At 44.4% G+C, this 22,148-nt stretch overlaps 1 protein-coding gene across 2 annotated transcripts in view; it reads right to left on the bottom strand.

The window, feature by feature from the left end:
• Window positions 1-22,148, bottom strand: part of LOC109890065 (E3 ubiquitin-protein ligase MARCH8-like) — a 135,077-nt gene that overhangs the window by 30,615 nt on the left and 82,314 nt on the right. For both annotated transcript variants that reach the window (XM_031823787.1, XM_031823786.1), the window contains exon 3: window positions 10,309-10,359. In XM_031823787.1, the coding sequence (XP_031679647.1) occupies window positions 10,309-10,359 (51 nt within the window). The remainder of the gene's footprint in view (window positions 1-10,308; window positions 10,360-22,148) is intronic.

Below are 22,148 nucleotides of genomic sequence, written 5' to 3'. Positions count from 1 at the left end.
GTGTGGTGCCAGCACAACCTCACCCTCAATGTGATCAAGGCAAAGGAGATGATTGTGGACTACAGGAAAAAGAGGACCGAGCACACCCCTATTCTTATCGATGGGGCTGCAGTGGAGCAGGTTGAGAGCTTCAAGTTCCTTGGTGTCCACATCACCAACAAATTAACATGGTCCAAGCACACCAAGACAGTCGTGAAGAGGGCACGAAAAAACATATTCCCCCACAGGAGACTGAAAAGATTTGGCATGGGTCCTCAGATCCTCAAAAGGTTCTATAGCTGCACCATCAAAATAATTCTGACTGGTTGCATCACTGCCTGGTATGGCAACTGCTCGGCCTCCGACCGCAAGGTACTACAGAGGATAGTGTGAACGGCCCAGTACATCACCGAGGCCAAGCTTCCTGCCATCCAGGACCTCTATACCAGGCGGTGTCAGAGGAAGGCCCTAAATATGGTCAAATACTCCAGCCACCCTAGTTATAGACTGTTCTCTTTGCTACCGCACGACAAGCGGTACCGGAGCACCAAGTCTAGGTCAAAGAGGCTTCTAAATAGCTTGTACCCCCAAAGCCATAAGACTCCTGAACATCTTATCAAATGGTTACCTATTTGCATTGCCCCCCCCCCTTTTACACCTCTCTGTTGTTATCATCTATGCACAGTCCCTTTAATAACTCTACCAACATGTATATACAATATTCCCTCAACTAACCGGTGCACCAGCACATTGACTGTGTACCGGCACCCCCCTGTTTATAGTCTAGCTATTGTTATTTTACTGTTTAAAAATTTACTGCTCTTTAATTACTTGTTTCTTTTATTTCTTCTTCTTATCCCTATTTTTTTAAACTGCATTGTTGGTTAGGGGCTTGTAGGTACGCATTTCTCTGTAAGGTCTACTACAACTGTTGTATTCAGCGGATGTGACTAATGAAATTTGATTTGATTTTGTTTTAATATTTTTAAATGCTATGTACATCAGTGGATATTATAAAAGGGCCATATTTATTCAAATAAAACAATGTCCAGTTTGGGCCAATTGTTTGTACGTAAAAAAAACCAGAATAGGCTATGTCTGGCCCATGAATTCATTGTGTTTTTCTTCTCCAATATGGCCCATGTGCTGATTGAGTTTCACACCCCTGACTTAGGAGATAAAAGGAATTCAGAGGGAAGCTGTCAGAATGCCGATCAAACATACACAGTACAGCTGGCTGCTCAAGTTACATTGGGACCAGCTGGCAAAACATTTGGAAAAAACACTTGGAGAACCAATTTGAATACTAAACTACTTCTACAGATATATTTTCACTTGGTTTGGTTTATTAATTGGCTGTTAATTTAAAGGTCGAACATGAGGAAAGTGTTATCTTTTTCCATAGACTCAATAGAGTACTTCAATCCTGCCCGCTAGCCTGGATTTTAAAGATCATGTTCATGGCCGTGAATAAGCTCTCTATACCTCATTAAGACACATATTAGCAGCACTGGTGTGGTAGTAACAAATGGGATCAGAACTCCTTTCTCATACTCAGTGGTAGTAGAGGAGTGAGGTAATATCCAGTGTCCCAGTACACCTGCTGTAGAGAACAGAAGCTCTGCACTGTGTTTTAGTCTCTACTATGTACCACCCACTAATTACCTATTGATTCAATCTGGAACTAAGGGGCAATTCATAGCTCAGGGGCTGACGAGATCAATAAAGAATTCAATGTCCATCCCTGCCTTTCACCCTCGCTGTAGCTGTCTCCTTCTGTGTCTGTCTGCCTCGCTCTCCCTCTCCGTATCCGTATCTGTATCCCTCTCTCGCTGTAGCTGTCTCTCCTTCTGTCTGTCTGCCTCCCTCTCCCTCTCCATATCTGTATCCCTCTCTCTCACTGTAGCTGTCTCTCCTTCTGTCTGTCTGCCTCGCTTTCCCTCTCCGTATATGTATCCCTCTCTCTCTCTTCTTCTGTGTCTGTCTGTCTGCCTCGCTCTCCCTCTCTGTATCTGTATCCCTCTCTCGCTGTAGCTGTCTCTCCTGTCTGTCTGCCTCGCTTTCCCTCTCCATATATGTATCCCTCTCTCTCTCTTCTTCTGTGTAGTCTGTCTGCCTCGCTCTCCCTCTCCGTATCTGTATCCCTCTCTCTCGCTGTAGCAGTCTCTCCTGTGTCTGTCTGCCTCGCTCTCCCTCTCCGTATCTGTATCCCTCTCTCTCGCTGTAGCAGTCTCTCCTGTGTCTGTCTGCCTCCCTCTCCATATCTGTATCCCTCTCTCTCGCTGTAGCAGTCTCTCCTGTGTCTGTCTGCCTCCCTCTCCATATCTGTATCCCTCTCTCTCGCTGTAGCAGTCTCTCCTGTGTCTGCCTCGCTCTCCCTCTCCGTTCTGTATCCCTCGCTCTCGCTGTAGCAGTCTCTCCTGTGTCTGTCTGCCTCGCTCTCCGTATCTCTCTCTGTCGGCTGATTTTCTTTCTATCTCTCGTTTTTTTTCACACACTATGTAAACACATGCAGGAAGGAAAAGAGAAGCACATAGGAGTGTGAGAGGATCGAAACAGAGGAGCTGTCTTTATGATCAAACAGACAAGACTATATTTAACCGTGGAAGGAGAACATTTACATAGTCTTTTATTAAACACCAGCAAGAGATAGACGGGAATAATGAGGACATTAATTTGATATCTGTAAAACTATCAGATATACAGTAAAAATGGGGCTTCTATAAATTCTTGACAATCCCTGAATGATTTACGGTACTAAACGTATGTACTGTATATATCGCTCCTCTCCCTCTCTCTCTAATTGATCCCCCTCTCCCATCATCTCACCCTTCTCCCCATCGCTTCTCTATACCCCTCTCGGTCTGGATGGAGAATAGTAGAGACTAAGAAGAATAAAGACAGAAGTATTTAATGTGAATGAACATGATGTCCACAGACAGAAATAGAACGAAAATCCAGAGACAAGAAGATTTGTTTCTATTAAGGTAAATCCAATCATTGTCTGCCAATCTGTATGACTACGAGCACAGATCAGAATGGATCAGGTATTGATGGTCAGGGGCTATAAACTGTACTAACATTGTACAATGTACTTTTTATTGTTTCTATCCAGTATCATTAGAACTGTATGAAGCAGATTATAAAATAAACAGGCAAAACGAAATCTTTGCCACATAGACGAAGTTAGAAGCTTCTATCCAAAGTGACTTAAAGTACAATGAATGAAATCAAATCAAATTTATTTATATAGCCCTTCGTACATCAGCTGATATCTCAAAGTGCTGTACAGAAACCCAGCCTAAAACCCCAAACAGCAAGCAATGCAGGTGTAGAATACATTTTTCAGAATGTGTATGTGATCCCTGCAGGAAACGAGCCCACAGTTGTGGCAAGTTCTAACAGAGTCTGTTAATGTGTGTCAGAATAAACACACCATTTACCATTCCTGGTAATACCTCAAACACATCTCTAACCAACTCTCTGCTCTCTGTTTGCACAGCAAACATATCCTTGTTCTTTAAATTTCAGGTATTTCTCCTCAATGAGAGAAAGTCATCTCAATGGTATGAGTCTTACTGAGGCCTAAGACCAAAGCAAATAACCAAGAAGAGGCAGACTCAATCTAAACTAGTTACCATGACACTTACCACAATAACAACTTGAAGATGGCAGCGATTGCTACCGAGAGCAGATTTCAATCAAAATAATTAATCCTACTGCCAAAAGGAGCGAGGAACATCTACTAGCCAAGACGCAGATGGCCTACATGTGAGTTATATTGGTACGACTGTGGCAATTGTATAGCAGTACAAAGCAAATAGTCTATGGTCACTTCCTCATGGTCTAAGCAAGGTGAAGGAATTGGAGAAAGAAACAGAATGTACAAGACAGGAGGCCTATTCAGCCACATAGGAACATGAAAGGTCAATAAAAAATTATTAATTCTAATTAAAACAATTGTTTTATGCAGTTGCATGGCAGCACAAAATAAATAGTATACTGTAGGGTGTCCAATCAAAAAAGTATCTTTTGACAAAATGGGTAAAATAATAAATTAGACAACCCTCTAAGAAAACCAAAAGTCCAAACCTCATGTCTCTATCATACTCCGTTCAAAAGTTATTGTAGTTTTTACCCTTGTAGGGTGGGCAGAATTAGGGTGACTAAATCAATGATGGCCAGAGGAAAAAAGTGATCATAAATCCAGAAAATTCCATCTCATCAGCTAGTCTGGATGCTGTGCAAGAACTGAGGCCACTGGCTACTTGACAGGCTCACTTTCCCATTGAACTCATCATATTTCTTCTTGAATCCGCAGGACATAAAACAATATCAGAGGTATATACAGTACATTGATTTTGAGACATGACATGTAGTATTTCATATTTTAGTAGATTTATCACAAAAACAAGCGTATCTCTATGAAATGTCAACGGAGCACTGAGCGTATACCAAGCTATTTACTTTCAAAGCCTTTTACATTTCATTCAGCTGTGACCCCCAGAAACAACTTTGACGACGACCACCACAAAATGTTACATTCTCAAAGGTCGTTACGAGGAATATGGGTTACGAAATCCCACTTTTTGAATATAACTTTTATAATATGTTAGAGAAAGACCCCACTGAATGATTCAGAACATGAATGATATTTGGTAAAATGTATTTTATAACATAAAGAAGTGAGATTCCATCACCAACGCACGTTTTCACCCACTCTGACACCTTATATCAGGGATCATCAACTAGATTTTAATTTTTTTTTTTACCTTTATTTAACTAGGCAAGTCAGTTAAGAACAAATTCTTATTTTCAATGATGGCCTAGGAACAGTGGGTTAACAGTGGGTTAACTGCCTGTACAGGGGCAGATTCAACCGCAGGGCGATTTTTTTCTTGAATGGTCAGGGGGCCGAAACATAATTACAAATCATTTGTATACTGCAAATTGACCACAATAAGCCCAAACAGACATAATTGCTTATATTTGTATACGATCACATATATCTATTATGAGTGGGAATACTTTGGAACAGATTTCCAAAATGAAAATCACTTGTTTTTACAAACTGCAAAGTGCAGTGTGCTCCAAACCAAATAGTGAGAGTGTGAACGAGCTGTCAGCATTGGAGAGAGAACAAGAGACCGGGCCTATAAACAGTAGAAAATTTCCGCAAACTACTGCAAACTGTAACAAACCATAAGAAATTACCCAAATCTACAGCAGTGTCTCTCAAATTACAGCAGTGTCTCCCAAACTGCATAAGTGTTTCCCAAACTGCAGGAGTGTCTCCCAAACTACAGCGGTGTCTCCCAAACTGCAGGAGTGTCTCCCAAACTACAGGAGTGTCTCCCAAACTACAGGAGTGTCTCCCAAACTACAGGAGTGTCTCCCAAACTGCAGGAGTGTCTCCCAAACTGCAGGAGTGTCTCCCAAACTACAGGAGTGTCTCCCAAACTGCAGGAGTGTCTCCCAAACTGCATGATGTTAGTTAGCGTGACTGATGAAGGGCAGCTCAGGGAGCTGCAGGTCAGAGCTGTGTGTGTGTGTTTTTGTCAGGGATGTAACACTTTAATACTGTACTCCCAAATCAGTATGGGAGGCCTCCCAGGGCCCAATAACACACAGCTGGAGCAGCTCAACTAGTACCATGCTTGATACATCTAGGTTCTCTTAACAGAAGCTCATAGCTAGTTTGTAGGATGAAAGAGGTGCAAATTAATTAATATGGTTCTGACTGACTGTCTGGTGGTCGACCTGCCTATACTGGTAGATAGGCCTAGTGCATGGTTCTGACTGACTGTCTGGTGGTCGACCTGCCTATACTGGTAGATAGGCCTAGTGCATGGTTCTGACTGACTGTCTGGTGGTCGACCTGCCTATACTGGTAGATAGGCCTAGTGCATGGTTCTGACTGACTGTCTGGTGGTCGACCTGCCTATACTGGTAGATAGGCCTAGTGCATGGTTCTGACTGACTGTCTGGTGGTCGACCTGCCTATACTGGTAGATAGGCCTAGTGCATGGTTCTGACTGACTGTCTGGTGGTCGACCTGCCTATACTGGTAGATAGGCCTAGTGCATGGTTCTGACTGACTGTCTGGTGGTCGACCTGCCTATAATGGTAGATAGGCCTAGTGCATGGTTCTGACTGACTGTCTGGTGGTCGACCTGCCTATACTGGTAGATAGGCCTAGTGCATGGTTCTGACTGACTGTCTGGTGGTCGACCTGCCTATACTGGTAGATAGGCCTAGTGCATGGTTCTGACTGACTGTCTGGTGGTCGACCTGCCTATACTGGTAGATAGGCCTAGTGCATGGTTCTGACTGACTGTCTGGTGGTCGACCTGCCTATACTGGTAGATAGGCCTAGTGCATGGTTCTGACTGACTGTCTGGTGGTCGACCTGCCTATACTGGTAGATAGGCCGAGTGCATGATTCTGATTGTCCCTGGTGTCCGACCAGCCTATACTGTGCACCTCCCCTCTCTCTCAGTCCCTCGCTAGCTCGTTATGAAGGATACAAGTGTTTGTGTTCTCGTAAGTACAGCAACTAATCAGTCTCCTCAGTTCCAAAAATACTGAATCTTAGGAGTCGATTCCTAGTGGAATCTAATCTTGACACTCACAAATGGGACATCGGGAGCCGACGTGCAAGGAGTCAACTCTCCACTATTACGGCTTCGTCGTAACAGTTGGAAAAATGGCAGAGAAAGGCAAGTGACAGCAGAGAAGTCCTGTATAGCAATACTTTAAGATGTTAAATGAGAATGTGGTGAAATACAATACATTGTGAATTTACGTGGAATTTAGTGAATTTTTCTTATTGTTTTAATGGAAAACCACTTTTCTTTTTTACATCACTACTGCATACACAAAAACACGCACACAGCCACACACAAAGGTTGAATATTTTTCTAGTATTTCTTTTATTTTTTTCATCCCAAGAATAAATCACTTTTCTCCCGAGTAACCCAGTATTTCTCACCAAAACCAGAAGTGTCAATCAAAAGCATTATAAAGCATATGAATATGTCTGGATTTGATTACAATTTTAATCAGAATGAAAATTCTAACCTGATGCAATCTGAGCCATACATTACATACATTAAGTGCCCTACATTAATGACATTCAATGAACCCAAGCCCAAAAAAGCTTAGCCTACCTCCTCTTTCTCTCTCTATTGTTGCTTCATTCCTCCTCGCTTTCAACAGTTCAATTAAATACGTTTTGTTGTCTTTATCTTCATCGTTCTAATGACATCCTTGAATAATACAGGACTAGGATTAGATTCAGAAGGCTTTCACTTCTCTTCACGAAGATTGATTGGTTATGGGTCTGAATAAATAACTGCTATAGCCTATCGCCATCGCATAACCCATCATTAATTAGATAAATATACTGCATTGAATATAGTACCTGAAAGAGGTTGGCTAGGACACCTACTGTATATATAGGGCTATATATCAATCTAGAACGGGATGATCTATTTTTGGATGTAATTTGAATGGAGTTGATGGAGAGAGAGACTGCGAGAGAGTGCTCGCACATGCATTGATTTATAGCAACGATATTCGAGTGATAGGCTGTTTTGAAACTCAGGCTGCAATTAGAAAAATTATAATCTTTACAATTAAAAAAACAAGGTGACCCACGAAAGCCAGATGGATATGGGTAAATTAGATGTGCATTCAGTTTTATATCACCGTAGTATAGGCTATGCTGCAGCAAATGTATGTCTACCTGTCACAAGAAAAAAAGTTACCATGATGAGATGATAGATCTACATGCACTGTGAACTCCAGTTACCATGATGAGATGAGCTGTCTGTCCCCACCCTAAGTGTTGATTCTTCATGCAGAGGCCGGAGACAAGCCAGATATAGACATTGCATATAATTTAACAGTTCCATTTCACGCCATGCTGTTCATGTAAATAATTTATAATAATTTACCGGTTTCTGGCAGTTATTTATCCAGAGAAAAAGGAGTGGTTTTGGGCAGTAAATCTCAGTAACCGAGTTCCCGCCATTCAACCATAACACACACTGGCACAAAGGCACAGATGCAGAGACAGTGAATACTAAGAGCTGCCTGCCTGCTCATACACACCTGAGTGCTCTGTCAGGCAAGTCATTGTGTGACTAAACTTGTCTGTCTGGATATTAATTTAAGCAACAACAAAAGGGAAGACATTATCCAACAGTTTCTTCTCTCTATTCATGTAGATGAATTGTGGATTGGATCTTTTATCATTACTAATTTTCACTGGGTCTGAAAGTGACTCGTATGGAGATAATTCACTTTATAAAGATATTATTAAAGGAAAATTCCACCCAAAACCTACAATACATGACCAAAAGTATGTGGACACATGCTAGTCAAACATCTCTTTCCAAAATCACGGCCATTAATATGGAGTTGGTCCCTCCTTTGCTGCTATAACAGCCTCCACTCTTCTGGGAAGGCTTTCCACTAGATGTTGGAACATTGCTGCGGGGACTTGCTTCCATTCAGCCACAAGACCATTAGTGAGGTCGGGCACTGATGTTGGGCGATTAGGCCTGGCTCGCAGTTGACGTTCCAATTCATCCCAAAGGTGTTCGATGGGGTTGAGGTCGGGGCTCTGAGCAGGCCAGTCAAGTTATTCTACACCGATCTCAACAAACTATTTCTGTATGGACCTCGCTTTGTGCACATGGGCATTGTCATGCTGAAACAGGAAAGGGCCTTCCCCAAACTGTTGCCACAAAGTTGGAAACACAGAATCATCTAGAATGTAATTTATGCTGTAGCATTAAGATTTCCCTTCACTGAAACTAAGGGGCCTAGCCCAAACCATAAATTACAGCCCCAGACCATTATTCCTTCTCCACCAAACTTTACAGAGGGCACTATGCATTCGGGCAGGTAGCGTTGTCCTGGCATCTGCCAAACCCAGATTTGTCCGTCGAACTGCCAGATGGTGAAGCGTAATTCATCACTCCAGAGAACGCATTTCCACTGCTCCAGAGTCAAATGGCGGCGAGCTTTACACCACTTCAGCCAACGCTTGGCATTGTGTATGGTGATCTCAGGCTTGTGTGCGGCTGCTCGGCCATGGAAACCCATTTCATGAAGCTCCTGACGAACAGTTCTTGTGCTGACTTTGCTTCCAGAAGTAGTTTGGAACTCGGTAGTGAGTTTTGCAATAGAGGACGATTTCTACGGGCTATGCGCTTCAGCACTCAGCGGTCCCATTCTGTGAGTTTGTGTGGCCTACCACTTCGCGGCTGAGCCATTGTTGCTCCTAGGCATTTCCAGCACTTACAGTTGACCGGGGCAGCTCTAGCAGGGCAAACGTTTGACAAACTGAACTTGGGAGGGTGTCATCCTATGACGGTGCCATGTTAAATATCACTGAGCTCTTCATTAAGGCCATTATACTGCCAATGTTTGTCTATGGAGATTGTATGGCTGTGTGGTCGATTTTATACACCCACTAATCTGAAGGGATGTCCACATACTTTGTATATATAGTGTATATTTTTTAATTTGTTCCATTAAACCATTGTTGATATAGTCCCAACATGTTTTGCAAGTCAGCAATCATGTTTTGAAGATATATAACTTTGTATTTTGAAAGTCATCCTTTAATATTGATCTATAAGCCATGAATCCTAACAAAAAAAGGATTGTTACCAGAATTAAATGAAATCATGCTGACTCATGCCGAGCATTGAAACATGGTGGTGTTGAATCACTTTAACCCTTGAAAGGCTGCTTCTGCTTTCTGGTTACCGGAGTGGAATGACATCCTGCCGACTCATGCCGCCCGGCTCAAACATGGCAGCTGGAGCGTTGCCATGGCGACGAGGTGACCCTGACTATTAGCACATGTAAAGCTTTATCCCACTAAGAGGCTCACAGGAGAACACAACCAATCTGGCCCGGCAGAGAGGAGGGAGGGGGAGAGGGATGGTGGAGAGAGAGAGAGAGATAGAGAGACTAGTACTGTTCCAATATGAGGATTGAGGAACCGCCAGTGCTGCAGCACTTCCATATGAGATGAAACAGTTTTTTTTTTTAGATCAGATGGAACAAAGAAGAGACAAGGAGAAGAAGTCAAGGTAGACTACTGAGTTGCACCCCTGAGTGTCAGTTGGGAAGGAAGAGGCGAGACAGTCTCTCTCAATAAGAACTGATCCGAGAGCTGTACCTCTGACTATGGGAGTGACTAGCAGGTTAGGACCCCTGGAAGGCCAGGTCCGACTCTCTTTCTCTATAGGATGCCTATTCTGTCCGTCAATCTCTCTCTCATACTGTATGTTGCATCTCTGTCCTTACCTTGGAAATATTGCTGGACCTGCTGGCAGAATGACCGAGGGGCTTCTCATTCTGAAAGAGAGGACCAGAAAGACTTAGTACATTCAAATTACATACAAATGACAAAATATCTTCTTCCCCGAGCTGTGTTAGAGACATAAGAGATACAAAGGAGAATTTCTATCTGTTGTCAATTTGACAGTGATTACACATGATAAAATGTCTCGTAATGATTATTATATCTTGATTATTACTGTTGTTTAGGGTAGCTCTCATTGTTTTGTTTTACTGCGGAGCCCCTAGTCCAGCTCTACATGCCTCTGTTAGCTCCCTTGCCCTATCCCCCACACATGCGGAGAACGCACCTAGCTTAACTGGTGCTTCCAGAGATGAAGCCTCTCTCATCGTCACTCAATGCCTAGGTTTACCTCCACTGTACTCGCACCCTACCATGCCCTTGTCCGTGCATTATGACCCGAAGGTGTTCTCAACTGGCCTACCTGGTTAAATAAAGGTGTTCTCAACTGGCCTACCTGGTTAAATAAAGGTGTTCTCAACTGGCCTCCCTGGTTAAATAAAGGTGTTCTCAACTGGCCTCCCTGGTTAAATAAAGGTGTTCTCAACTGGCCTCCCTGGTTAAATAAAGGTGTTCTCAACTGGCCTCCCTGGTTAAATAAAGGTGTTCTCAACTGGCCTCCCTGGTTAAATAAAGGGGAAATACATATTTAAAAAAAAAAGACATCTTGATTATTACAAAATGTAATCTCGCTCTCACTCTGTTTATACATTACCATACTGATGCTTTCGCAACATGTTCAGTGGAAGTCAGAAGAGGCCTGCTCCCACACACACACACACACACACACACACACACACACACACACACACACACACACACACACACACACACACACACACCCTACAAAATAAAAACTCACCCACCCAATTTCTGAGAAGATGATATGATCTCTTTATGGTCTTAATACTGTGAAGTGATCACACACACACCTGATAAACTGTGAGTTTATCTATCTATGTTTGGCCATAATGGTTGGTGAAATGTTAGATGTGTTCTTTATGAAGAGCTGAAACATACAGGATCATACTTCTAGTGAGAAACAGAGCAAAAGGCAGAGAGAAAGTAAGAGAGAGGGAGAGAGAGACGGTATGGAAGGAAAGAAAGAAAGATGTAAAGAGAGGGAGAACGAGTAAGACATAGAAGGAAAGAGAGAGGGGGAGAGAACGAGAAAATGGGGAACAAATTATCATTGTCCCCTGGTTGGTGAAAATGTTAAATGTGTTCTTTATGAAGAGCTGATGTAATCACTCTCTTCTGCGATGGAGTAATGATGATGAACTCAAGGACAAGGTTGCCATGAGAACGGAGGGAAATAAGGCCACTAATACCACAGCCTCCAATTGAATAGGACAGGGTTGATTAGAATAGGAAGAGGAGAGGAGGAGAGATGGATGGATAAATGAGAGGAAGGAAGAGCAAAGTGCTGAACTCTCCATACTCAGATTAGTGAGACAAGAGAGAAGCATTTAGTCATGGCAAGGAACTAATTGACTTTTCCCTGTCTCTGTTTCTCTCTTCATCCTTCTCTGCCTTTCCCTCTGTCTCAGTTTCCCTCTCTCACACACTAACTCACCAACAGTGAGTTGTCTCAGTGACAGTAGTGACAGTAGTCTAAGGATTTAGCCTTGAGAGTCATTCATTATTCTGTGAGAGAAAGTCAAATTTCAGACGTCTCTCTCTCTCCCTACATTCGTGGACTGGGTATCAACCATCGACTGTATATAAATGGACATCGATGACGTCACACCACTCATTCTTATGTGACGACTCAATAGTGTATTTGAAGCTCAAGAAGTCGGTTTTAGCCAAGATGGTGTCTCATGGAGCGGATTCTCAAGACATAACATGTGCAGTTTGAGCTCCTCCAGGAGGTGACGTAGCAGGCTAGCTCATTTCTGCCTCCTCTCATTGAGTATCTCAAGTTTAAGGTCGACTAGGGTTCTGCAGGCTACTGTAGCAACTACATTAAAACGTATAACTCCCATGTGAGATTTTTTTTAAAGAAGACATAAATCTGGTGTATTAGAAGCAATTATTGGTACCATGATTGTCATTAAAAAAAATTATATATATTTACACGAATGTTACCATTCACTATAATGGGTGAGAATCCTGCTTCCTGAAAACCACAGCCTGCAGTACCCCAGTCAGCCTTGGACTTCAGGGCTTCAACGTGAGGAGGAAGTTGTTCTCCCCTAGTAACAACCCCTGGCTGTGATGATCCAGGCCAGTGTTAGGGGGATAAAGTGAGGATCAGGAGGATAGGACAGAGAAGAGGAGACATTTTATCTTGGTGGTTCACGGGCCTCAGAGCTTCAGGGCCTCTGTCTGGGCTGGACCTTCCCTCTGTCTGAGGACTTTTACAATGTTACATCTTTTCAGAACAGAGTTATCTTGTGAAATTCTAATCTTCCTAAGTTCACCTCCAAACAGCAGGTCCAGTAATATTTCCAAGGTAAGGACAGAGATGGAACATACAGTATGCGAGTGAGTGAGTGAGATTGATTGATGGAAAGAAGAGACATCCTGTAGAGAAAGAGAGTCAGGCCTGTCAGAAGTTTTTATTCCTCAAAAGTAGAACAGTATCAACTATATCATCTTCTTTCCCTGAACCAGACGGTTAACTTAAAACCATAGAAATATAATGGGGATGTCAGTTCTTTTCAATGTATTTCTATTTGTGATGCATCTTCTATTTCTGCATACAGCCTACAACCAACCCAGTACAACGTCACCACGCACAGATTCAAAACAACACCAGTGACATCAGCTATTCTCCACAACATAGCGAAGCTAGCATCATTAACGTCTGGCAGCTAACTATAATTAGCACGTAATTGCTAACTACCGCAGCGATCCAAAACTTCAATAAATAACCCTTTACACTGAGTGTCAAGGAGCAGAAGTTTCTTTAGCTTTGCTTGATATGCCGTTAATCATTAAGGGTGAAATGTGTTGGTGGAGGGCTCCCCTCCTGGCTCCCCTCCTGACTCCCCTCCTGGCTCCCCTCCTGGCTCCCCTCCTGGTTACCCTCCTGGCTCCCCTCCTGGCTCCCCTCCTGGCTCCCCTCCTGGCTCCCCTCCTGGTTACCCTCCTGGCTCCCCTCCTGGCTCCCCTCCTGGCTCCCCTCCTGGCTCCCCTCCTGGTTACCCTCCTGGTTACCCTCCTGGCTCCCCTCCTGGCTCCCCTCCTGGCTCCCCTCCTGGTTACCCTCCTGGCTCCCCTCCTGGCTTCCCTCCTGGCTCCCCTCCTGGCTCCCCTCCTGACCCCCCTCCTGGCTCCCCTCCTGGTTACCCTCCTGGCTCCCCTCCTGGCTCCCCTCCTGGCTCCCCTCCTGGCTCCCCTCCTGGCTCCCCTCCTGGCTCCCCTCCTGGCTCCCCTCCTGGTTACCCTCCTGGTTACCCTCCTGGCTCCCCTCCTGGCTCCCCTCCTGGCTCCCCTCCTGGCTCCCCTCCTGGTTACCCTCCTGGTTACCCTCCTGGCTCCCCTCCTGGCTCCCCTCCTGGCTCCCCTCCTGGTTACCCTCCTGGTTACCCTCCTGGCTCCCCTCCTGGCTCCCCTCCTGGCTCCCCTCCTGGCTCCCCTCCTGGCCCCCCCTCCTGGCTCCCATAGCTTCATATCACAGCGTGGCCAAATGCTTCTAATGACATGTCCATAAAACAGGAAGATATAAATGTTATAACAGCCCAGAAGGAGTCTGGGCATGTGCAGAATTCTCTATCACTCAATTTAAGGGCTTTATTGGGCATGGGAAACATATGTTAACATTGCCAAAGCAAGTGAACTAGATAATTAACAAAAATGAAAAGTAAACATTACACTCACAAACGTTCCAAAAGAATAAAGACATGACACATGTCAAATTATGTGCAAATAGTTACAATAGTACAAAATGGAAAATAAATAAATACAAATTCTTTGTGGATCTATGTAATCTGAGGGAAATATGTGTCTCAAATATGGTCATACATTTGGCAGGAGGTTTTGTGGGCAGTGTGCACATCGCCCATCTCCTCTTGAGAGCCAGGTCTGCCTACGGCAGCCTTTCTCAATAGCAAGGCTATGTTCACTGAGTCTGTAGACTTCCTTTCAGGTGGTTGTAGAATTTAACGGCTCTTTTCTGGATTTTGATCATTAGCGGGTATCGGCCTAACTCTGCTCTGCGTGCATTATTTGGTGTTTTTCGTTGTACACAGGGATATTATTGCAGAATTCTGCATGCAGAGTCTCAATTTGGTGTTTTTCCCATTTTGTGAATTCTAAGTTGGTGAGCGGACCCCAGACCTCACACCCATAAAGGGCAATGGGTTCTATAACTGATTCAAGTATTTTTAGCCAGATCCTAATTGATATGTCAAATTGGTGTTCCTTTTGATGGCATAGAAGGCCCTTCTTGCCTTGTCTCTCAGCTCGTTCACAGCTTCGTGGAAGTTACTGTGGCGCTGATGTTTAGGCGAAGGGTTATGTATCGTTTTTTTGTGTGCTCTAGGGCAACGGTGTCTAACTAGAATTTGTATTTGTGGCCCTGGCAACTGGACCTTTTTTGGAACACCATTATTTTGGTCTTAATGAGATTTACTGTCAGGGCCCAGGTCTGACAGAATCTGTGCAGAAGATCTAGGTGCTGCTGTAGGCCCTCCTTGGTTGGGGACAGAAGCACCAGATCATCAGAAAACAGTAGACATTTGACTTCAGATTCTAGTAGGGTGAGGCTGTTTTTTTTTCCCTCTCTCTCTCTTAATTATCTACTATCAGATAAGACAGACAGACTGGGAGGAAGATGGAGATAGAGAGCGAGAGAGATCACTATCAGAGTCAGTGATAATGAGGAGAAAGGTGGAAACAGAATTAAATCATCAGAACTAATGGTCTGAATAGACACACACACACTGATGAGGATAATGGGGAAATCTGTGTGATGTGAATCCTGTCCATAGAGCTCTCCATAGAAGAGGACACACCTGGAGGCCACAGACCTGCACAGAGCATAGTGTGTCTGTGAATGGCCGTCTGCTCATCAACCTGTGCAGATACAAACATTCACCATTGACAGAACTCTCTCATCACACACTGTTATGACTGAAGTACTACTGCTATTCTAAAATAGGCTGTTTGAATCCTGATTGGTTGAAAGGAGAGATTTATTCACCCCAATCCCTGGGTAGCAGTTTGATTTGAATGGTCAATGCGCATCCACTGACCCGCAGCTACTGTGCCTCAGGATAATACTACAGTTTAACCAGTAGAATATGCCAGATAGTGCGATACAAAAGCTGTCAGATATTATAATAATACATATCAATGACTGTCACTTTGTGTCAACTTATTGAAACTAATGGCCCTTTATGAAACAGATGATTACAGTCAATCAGCCACAGTACGACCACCGTTTTTATTCAAACTAGAAAAGGACAATGTTTTAGTCCGATAGCCAACAACCCTTCTCATATATATTCTGCAGCACACATATAACTGTGTATATTAAAGGTTACTGGTATTGGATCATATCGTTAGGACATGAGATAAGACACTTCTGAGAGGAAGACAGTGATACTGATCTCAGACGATTCTGGGTATAAAAAAACATGAAAAACCCACTGGAAATGTTTGCCTTATCTCCACTGGTTCAATGACAGCACATCCTGAAGCCTGGTCTCAAACACACACAACCTGCTTTGCCTGTGTATAAATACCTATCAGTGAAAAGCTTACATTATTACGATTGTGTAGAATACTGTATGTATCTGAGATGAAGTCACCATATTCCTCAGCAAGAAGACAGAAGGCCGAGAGTATAGAGCACTCTAAATAATCTTCCTGTACGACCCCTCACTGTATTCCCCAAACCTCCTACTAGAAGAAGGCAGGATATGTTGTATCCAGCATCACTGAAAGAATCTGATCACAGGAAGAGTGTTGGGTCTACTGTGTAGATGTGGTTTCCTGGCTCTGTACAATGACCACTACGGAGGAAGATACAAGGCTGAACACACACACACACAAGGCAAGCACACACACATACGTGCATATGCTCACACACACACACACACACGCTCACACACACACACACACACACACACACACACACACACACACACACACACACACACACACACACACACACACACACACACACACACACACACACGTGCATACACACACACACACACGTGCATACACACACACAGGCTGTGTGTGGTCAGCTAACGAGGATGCGGACCAGATGGGAATGTTAGAATGTAAACTATGCACAGTAACAATAATCACCAGGGGTTACTGTGAACCACTGCAACACAGGACTCCAGTTCTAGCCATACAGATATACACACATGTCCTACATGTCTCTGGTTCTAGTGGTTGACCCTGTCTGAGGAGCAGAATGGGCAGTACAGGGCTATAAGACAATGGAAGTGGGATACAGACACCGCCCATAGACACTGATCTAAGATCAGTTTTGTGTTTTCCTCCCTAATGGTAGAATTTTGTTGAGGGTAAGCTGATCCTAGACCTTTAGTAAAACTCTAGTGACAGTACGCTGTTTCCACTACATGAGACAGCAGCAATCCTTAGCATTTTTTTTAAATATTTTTTTTAACCTTTATTTAACTAGGCAAGTCAGTTAAGAACACATTCTTATTTTCAATGACGGCCTGGGAACAGTGGGTTAACTGCCTGTTCAGGGGCAGAACGACAGATTTAGCATGAGCATTAGCTCAGCAAAAACACAGTCCCACAGTTAGCTTGTAAATGAGGTCTGACAGAGGAAAGAGACTGTGTGTGTCTGTGTGTGTGTTAGAGAGAACTAGAGACATCACATGTGTGTGTTAAAACCACAGTTCCACAGAGATAGCTCATAAGTAGGCCTGCAGCTAAAAGCAGGAAACAGCCTGTGAGTGAGTGAGTGAGTGAGTGAGTGAGTGAGTGAGTGAGTGAGTGAGTGTGCGTGTGAAAAACTTCACAACAGCAGGAAGTTGAGAATATGGTTTACCTCCCCTCTTCCTCCCTCTTTCACCTCCCACCCACTCTCATCTGCCTCTCATCTTCCTCCCCCCTCTCATTCCTCTTTTCCTCTCCTCTTCTCCCTCTCAATCTTCCTCTGATCCCTCCTCCCCCTCTCTTCCTCCCCCACATCATCTCTCAACTGCATCTCATCCTGCCTACCCCCCCCCCCTCTATCTGCCTCCCCTCCATCCCTCCTCATCTCTCGTAATTACATCAGTGTGTCAGAACAGGAACAGGATATGGGAGACTAGTATGTTCTAGTCTAGTGTGTCTGCTGCTCTGACACAGGGCTGTCTGAACAGAGCTAACAACACTGATACAGGGCTGTCTGAACAGAGCTAACAACACTGATACAGGGCTGCCTGAACAGAGCTAACAACACTGATACAGGGCTGCCTGAACAGAGCTAACAACACTGATACAGGGCTGTCTGAACAGAGCTAACAACACTTATACAGGGCTGTCTGAACAGAGCTAACAACACTGATACAGGGCTGTCTGAACAGAGCTAACAACACTGATACAGGGCTGTCTGAACAGAGCTAACAACACTGATACAGGGCTGTCTGAACAGAGCTAACAACACTGATACAGGGCTGTCTGAACAGAGCTAACAACACTGATACAGGGCTGTCTGAACAGAGCTAACAACACTGATACAGGGCTGTCTGAACAGAGCTAACAACACTGATACAGGGCTGTCTGAACAGAGCTAACAACACTGATACAGGGCTGTCTGAACAGAGCTAACAACACTGATACAGGGCTGCCTGAACAGAGCTAACAACACTGATACAGGGCTGTCTGAACAGAGCTAACAACACTGATACAGGGTTGTCTGAACAGAGCTAACAACACTGATACAGGGCTGTCTGAACAGAGCTAACAACACTGATACAGGGCTGCCTGAACAGAGCTAACAACACTGATACAGGGCTGCCTGGACTAGTAAGAGGCAATGGCATGGGCTTTTCTCATTGAATTATGTAAAAGAGGGAGCGAGAGAGAAAGACGGGAGAACCAGACAGAGACATAATGACAGAGAGAATGAGAAAGAGAGAGATGATGAGAAAACAATGGAGAAAGTGATCAGTATTCGAGTGTGTGAAAAGTCCTTGTTTTGAGACCCAGATAAGGATGCGTGTGTCAGTTGGAGCTTGAGGCACATTTCCTCATTAAGCACAAGTACAACTTGGTTTGCTTTCCTCTGAATCACTTGAGGGTTTATTTCTGTGTGAGTCCAGTAGTGTCCTCCAAATGGCAGCCTATTCCCTACAGTGCACCTCTTCTGACCACAGCCCTATGGGTTTCCCTATCTGAAAGTAGTGCATTATAAAGGGAATAGGCTACCATTTGGGAAGCCGAGCAGAACATGTAGCCACAGATAATCAGTGCACCATAATTAACTGTGTTGACTGGCTCGGCCTTCAGCTCCTCTGTGATGTAACCCTAACAACAACCACACACACACACACACACACACAGAAAGCAGAGGTCAGAACAGCAGAGACCACAGCAGAGCAGAGCGCAGAGCTGCTAATAGTCAAACACTACCGAAACAGGACGGAGTCTGGAAACTAGGTGTATATTGTCCTGCACAATCAGGATGCTTCCTTCCCAACCAGGAACAGGGATGAGTCCCATCTAGGAGGGCCCGGAGGACTCCAAAACTCACTCATTCAATTCCCTGTCCTGCCCACTCCATCCCTTAAAGCACAATGGAAGGGAATAAACAACTTTTCTGATAAGCTGTTTTCTATGTGGCATCAATATTAGTCAGAAAGTGGAAATAGGATAATTTGTCATAAAGTCAGTCTCCTCTAAAACTGAGTTTGTCATGACTTATTTGAGGGTTGGGTTGTGACTTTGACAATGCTCACTTGCCCACTAACATGGGATACACAGCTGCGGTGAGGGCACTGTATCCAATCCTATTTTTTTACTTGAGAAATATTGCACTGAACACCTTAGCTAGATGTCAAATGTGTGATTAAAACCTCAGCATAAAACGTCAAAATGATTTACAGGTTTCTTTAGTTATTTTAGATTCATTCTGACTATCTTGAAGAAGTGAAACTGGCTTTGTTCCTATGGTGTATCATGGGGCACAAACATCACACCACATCCCCAAGACTGAAATGTCATTTTTCTTAATGAGCAACAGAGAAACACATGCAGGAATCAGTGCGTTCAGACACTCTTTAAGCTCCCGTCCCGACATGTGACTACTAATCTTTTTCCTCTGCCCCCATCCCTCCCTCCATCCCTCCTGTTTAGGGATTGACACAAATCTCTGTCGTTTGGTGCAGCAGTCAATGATGTGATCTGCTACTCTGTGGATTTGGAGGAGAGCACTGATAAATCCCCCCCACCTCTGTCAACAAACAATTGTCAGCACCCCCACCCCCAAAACATCACCCCGTGGCTATGTCTGGCCCATCAATGTGTCTGATCTGTTGTTTGGGTTTACTGCTGTCGGAGAGAAAGAGAAGAAAGCGAGATAAAAAGAGCAAGAGGAGAAGAGAGAGAGGAGAAGAGAGAGAGAGCGAGGTGTGAAATTGGGTCATCCTTTCATACTATGTTAGTGGCAGATGCTCCCCTGACATGCACCTGACACACACACACCCCTCCCCCCACACATGTGTATCCCCCCAAGCACACACACAAAGAAGGGGGCATCAAGAAGGGGGTGAACTCTCCATGCAGAGACAGAAGTGATGGACACACACGTTGCCAGTAGAGACTGTTATCTAGCTGCTTCTTTAGAGGAGCTCCAGTCACCACGGAGACAGCAGGCCTCACTATAACAACCACCGAGGCTTTTACTGCCTCACTGTCTCTCTCACACACACAGGTTGGTGGTTTCTTTTACTGCGCTAACAAACACATACACACAAGTAAGTACGCAGGAGGATGCCCCCCGAGATACACACACGTTGGTGGTTGCTCTTACACACACACACACACACACACACACACACACACACACACACACACACACACACACACACACACACACACACACACACACACACACACACACACACACACACACCTGATAGTCATTATCAACAACAAGTACGAGAAAGAGCCAGCCATACCTTCATCTTCCAACAGGAATTCATGGCTGCTAGATCCTTGAAGCCACACACACCCTCAGACACCCCACACACAGACAAAGGAACCTGGGGGAGTTACATGCCCCTGTGTAAATCCTCTCAGGGGAGACGAAACAACCATTAGTAAATACACAAGTAGAGCTGTAGCAATGTCACCCAGCCATCTCTTTGGTAATGACAGCTTCCATAACACACCCTGAGACAAAGACAGAATGAGCAGCGATAGAGAGACGGAGGGAGGGATAGTCGACAGAAAGGCTACCCTATAGGCTCTGAGCTGCTGCTATTTGTCTGGACTTGCCCGCTCTCTCTCTCTCCTGGTTACTATACACACACACACTGAGCAAACCCGGCAGGGACGTAATCTGATTGGCCCAAACCCCAATTTCCTCCAGCTGATCTCAATGAGGGGAGGGGCTATCTAATGCATTATTCATGTGTGGGAGTCAATTTAAAGTATTCCCACTGCTCACTCAGCTTAACCAGTCCCTCCCCCTAACCTCCCTCAGCCTGTCCCCTGACACACACAGGCTTGTTCCGTTCAGATGAGAACACAGATTCACCAACCTACACCAATCAGAGAGGATCTTACTGGCGATCCAATCCCCATCAGGGAGAGAGGGAAGTGAAGGGGTTATCAGCTGACAGAGGTTAATTTATCAGAGACATATTCACAGCTGACAGAGGTTAATTTATTAAAGTCATCCTCACAGCTGACAGAGGTTCATTTATTAAAGTCATCCTCACAGCTGACAGAGGTTCATTTATCAGTCATCCTCACAGCTGACAGAGGTTCATTTATTAAAGTCATCCTCTCAGTTGACAGAGGTTAAATTATCAGAGTCATCCTCTCAGCTGACAGAGGTTCATTTATCAGAGTCATCCTCACAGCTGACAGAGGTTCATTTATTAATGCCAACCTCTCAGCTGACAGAGGTTCATTTATTAAAGTCATCCTCTCAGTTGACAGAGGGTCATTTATTAAAGTCATCCTCTCAGTTGACAGAGGTTCATTTATCAAAGTCATCCTCTCAGTTGACAGAGGGTCATTTATTAAAGTCATCCTCTCAGTTGACAGAGGTTCATTTATCAAAGTCATCCTCTCAGTTGACAGAGGGTCATTTATCAAAGTCATCCTGACAGCTGGATCCAAGGGCAAATCAAGATCTATAGTTCTGTGAAATCCACAGCCCCACTGGGTGTCAATTATATTAGTGTTACTGTTTATACATGGATCCAATTGATTTATCACCATACAGAGTAGAACTGTAATTATGTTAGATAGATTATATTAGAGGAAGAGAGGGAGGAGAGGGAGAGAGAGGAGGAGAAAGGGAGAGAGAGAGGAGGAGAGAGGGAGAGAGAGAGGAGGAGAGAGGGAGAGAAGGAGAAAGGGAGAGAGAGAGGAGGAGAGAGGGAGAGAGAGGAGGAGAGAAGGGAGAGAGAGAGGAGGAGAAAGGGGAGAGAGAAGGAGAGAGAGGGAGAGAGAAGGAGGAAAAGGGGAGAGAGAGGAGGAGAGAGGGAGGAGAGAGGAGGAGAAAAGAGAGAGAGAGAGAGGGAGGAGAGGAGGGAAGAGAGAGTAGGATAGAGGGAGAGAGAGAGGGGAGGGAAGAGAGTGAAGAGGAGAGAGGATAGAGGGAGATGAGGGAGGAGAGAGGGAG

The sequence above is a fragment of the Oncorhynchus kisutch genome, linkage group LG4, assembly GCF_002021735.2.
Source record: "Oncorhynchus kisutch isolate 150728-3 linkage group LG4, Okis_V2, whole genome shotgun sequence".
Lineage (NCBI taxonomy): Eukaryota > Metazoa > Chordata > Actinopteri > Salmoniformes > Salmonidae > Oncorhynchus > Oncorhynchus kisutch.
This window is presented reverse-complemented; position numbering and strand designations above follow the sequence as displayed.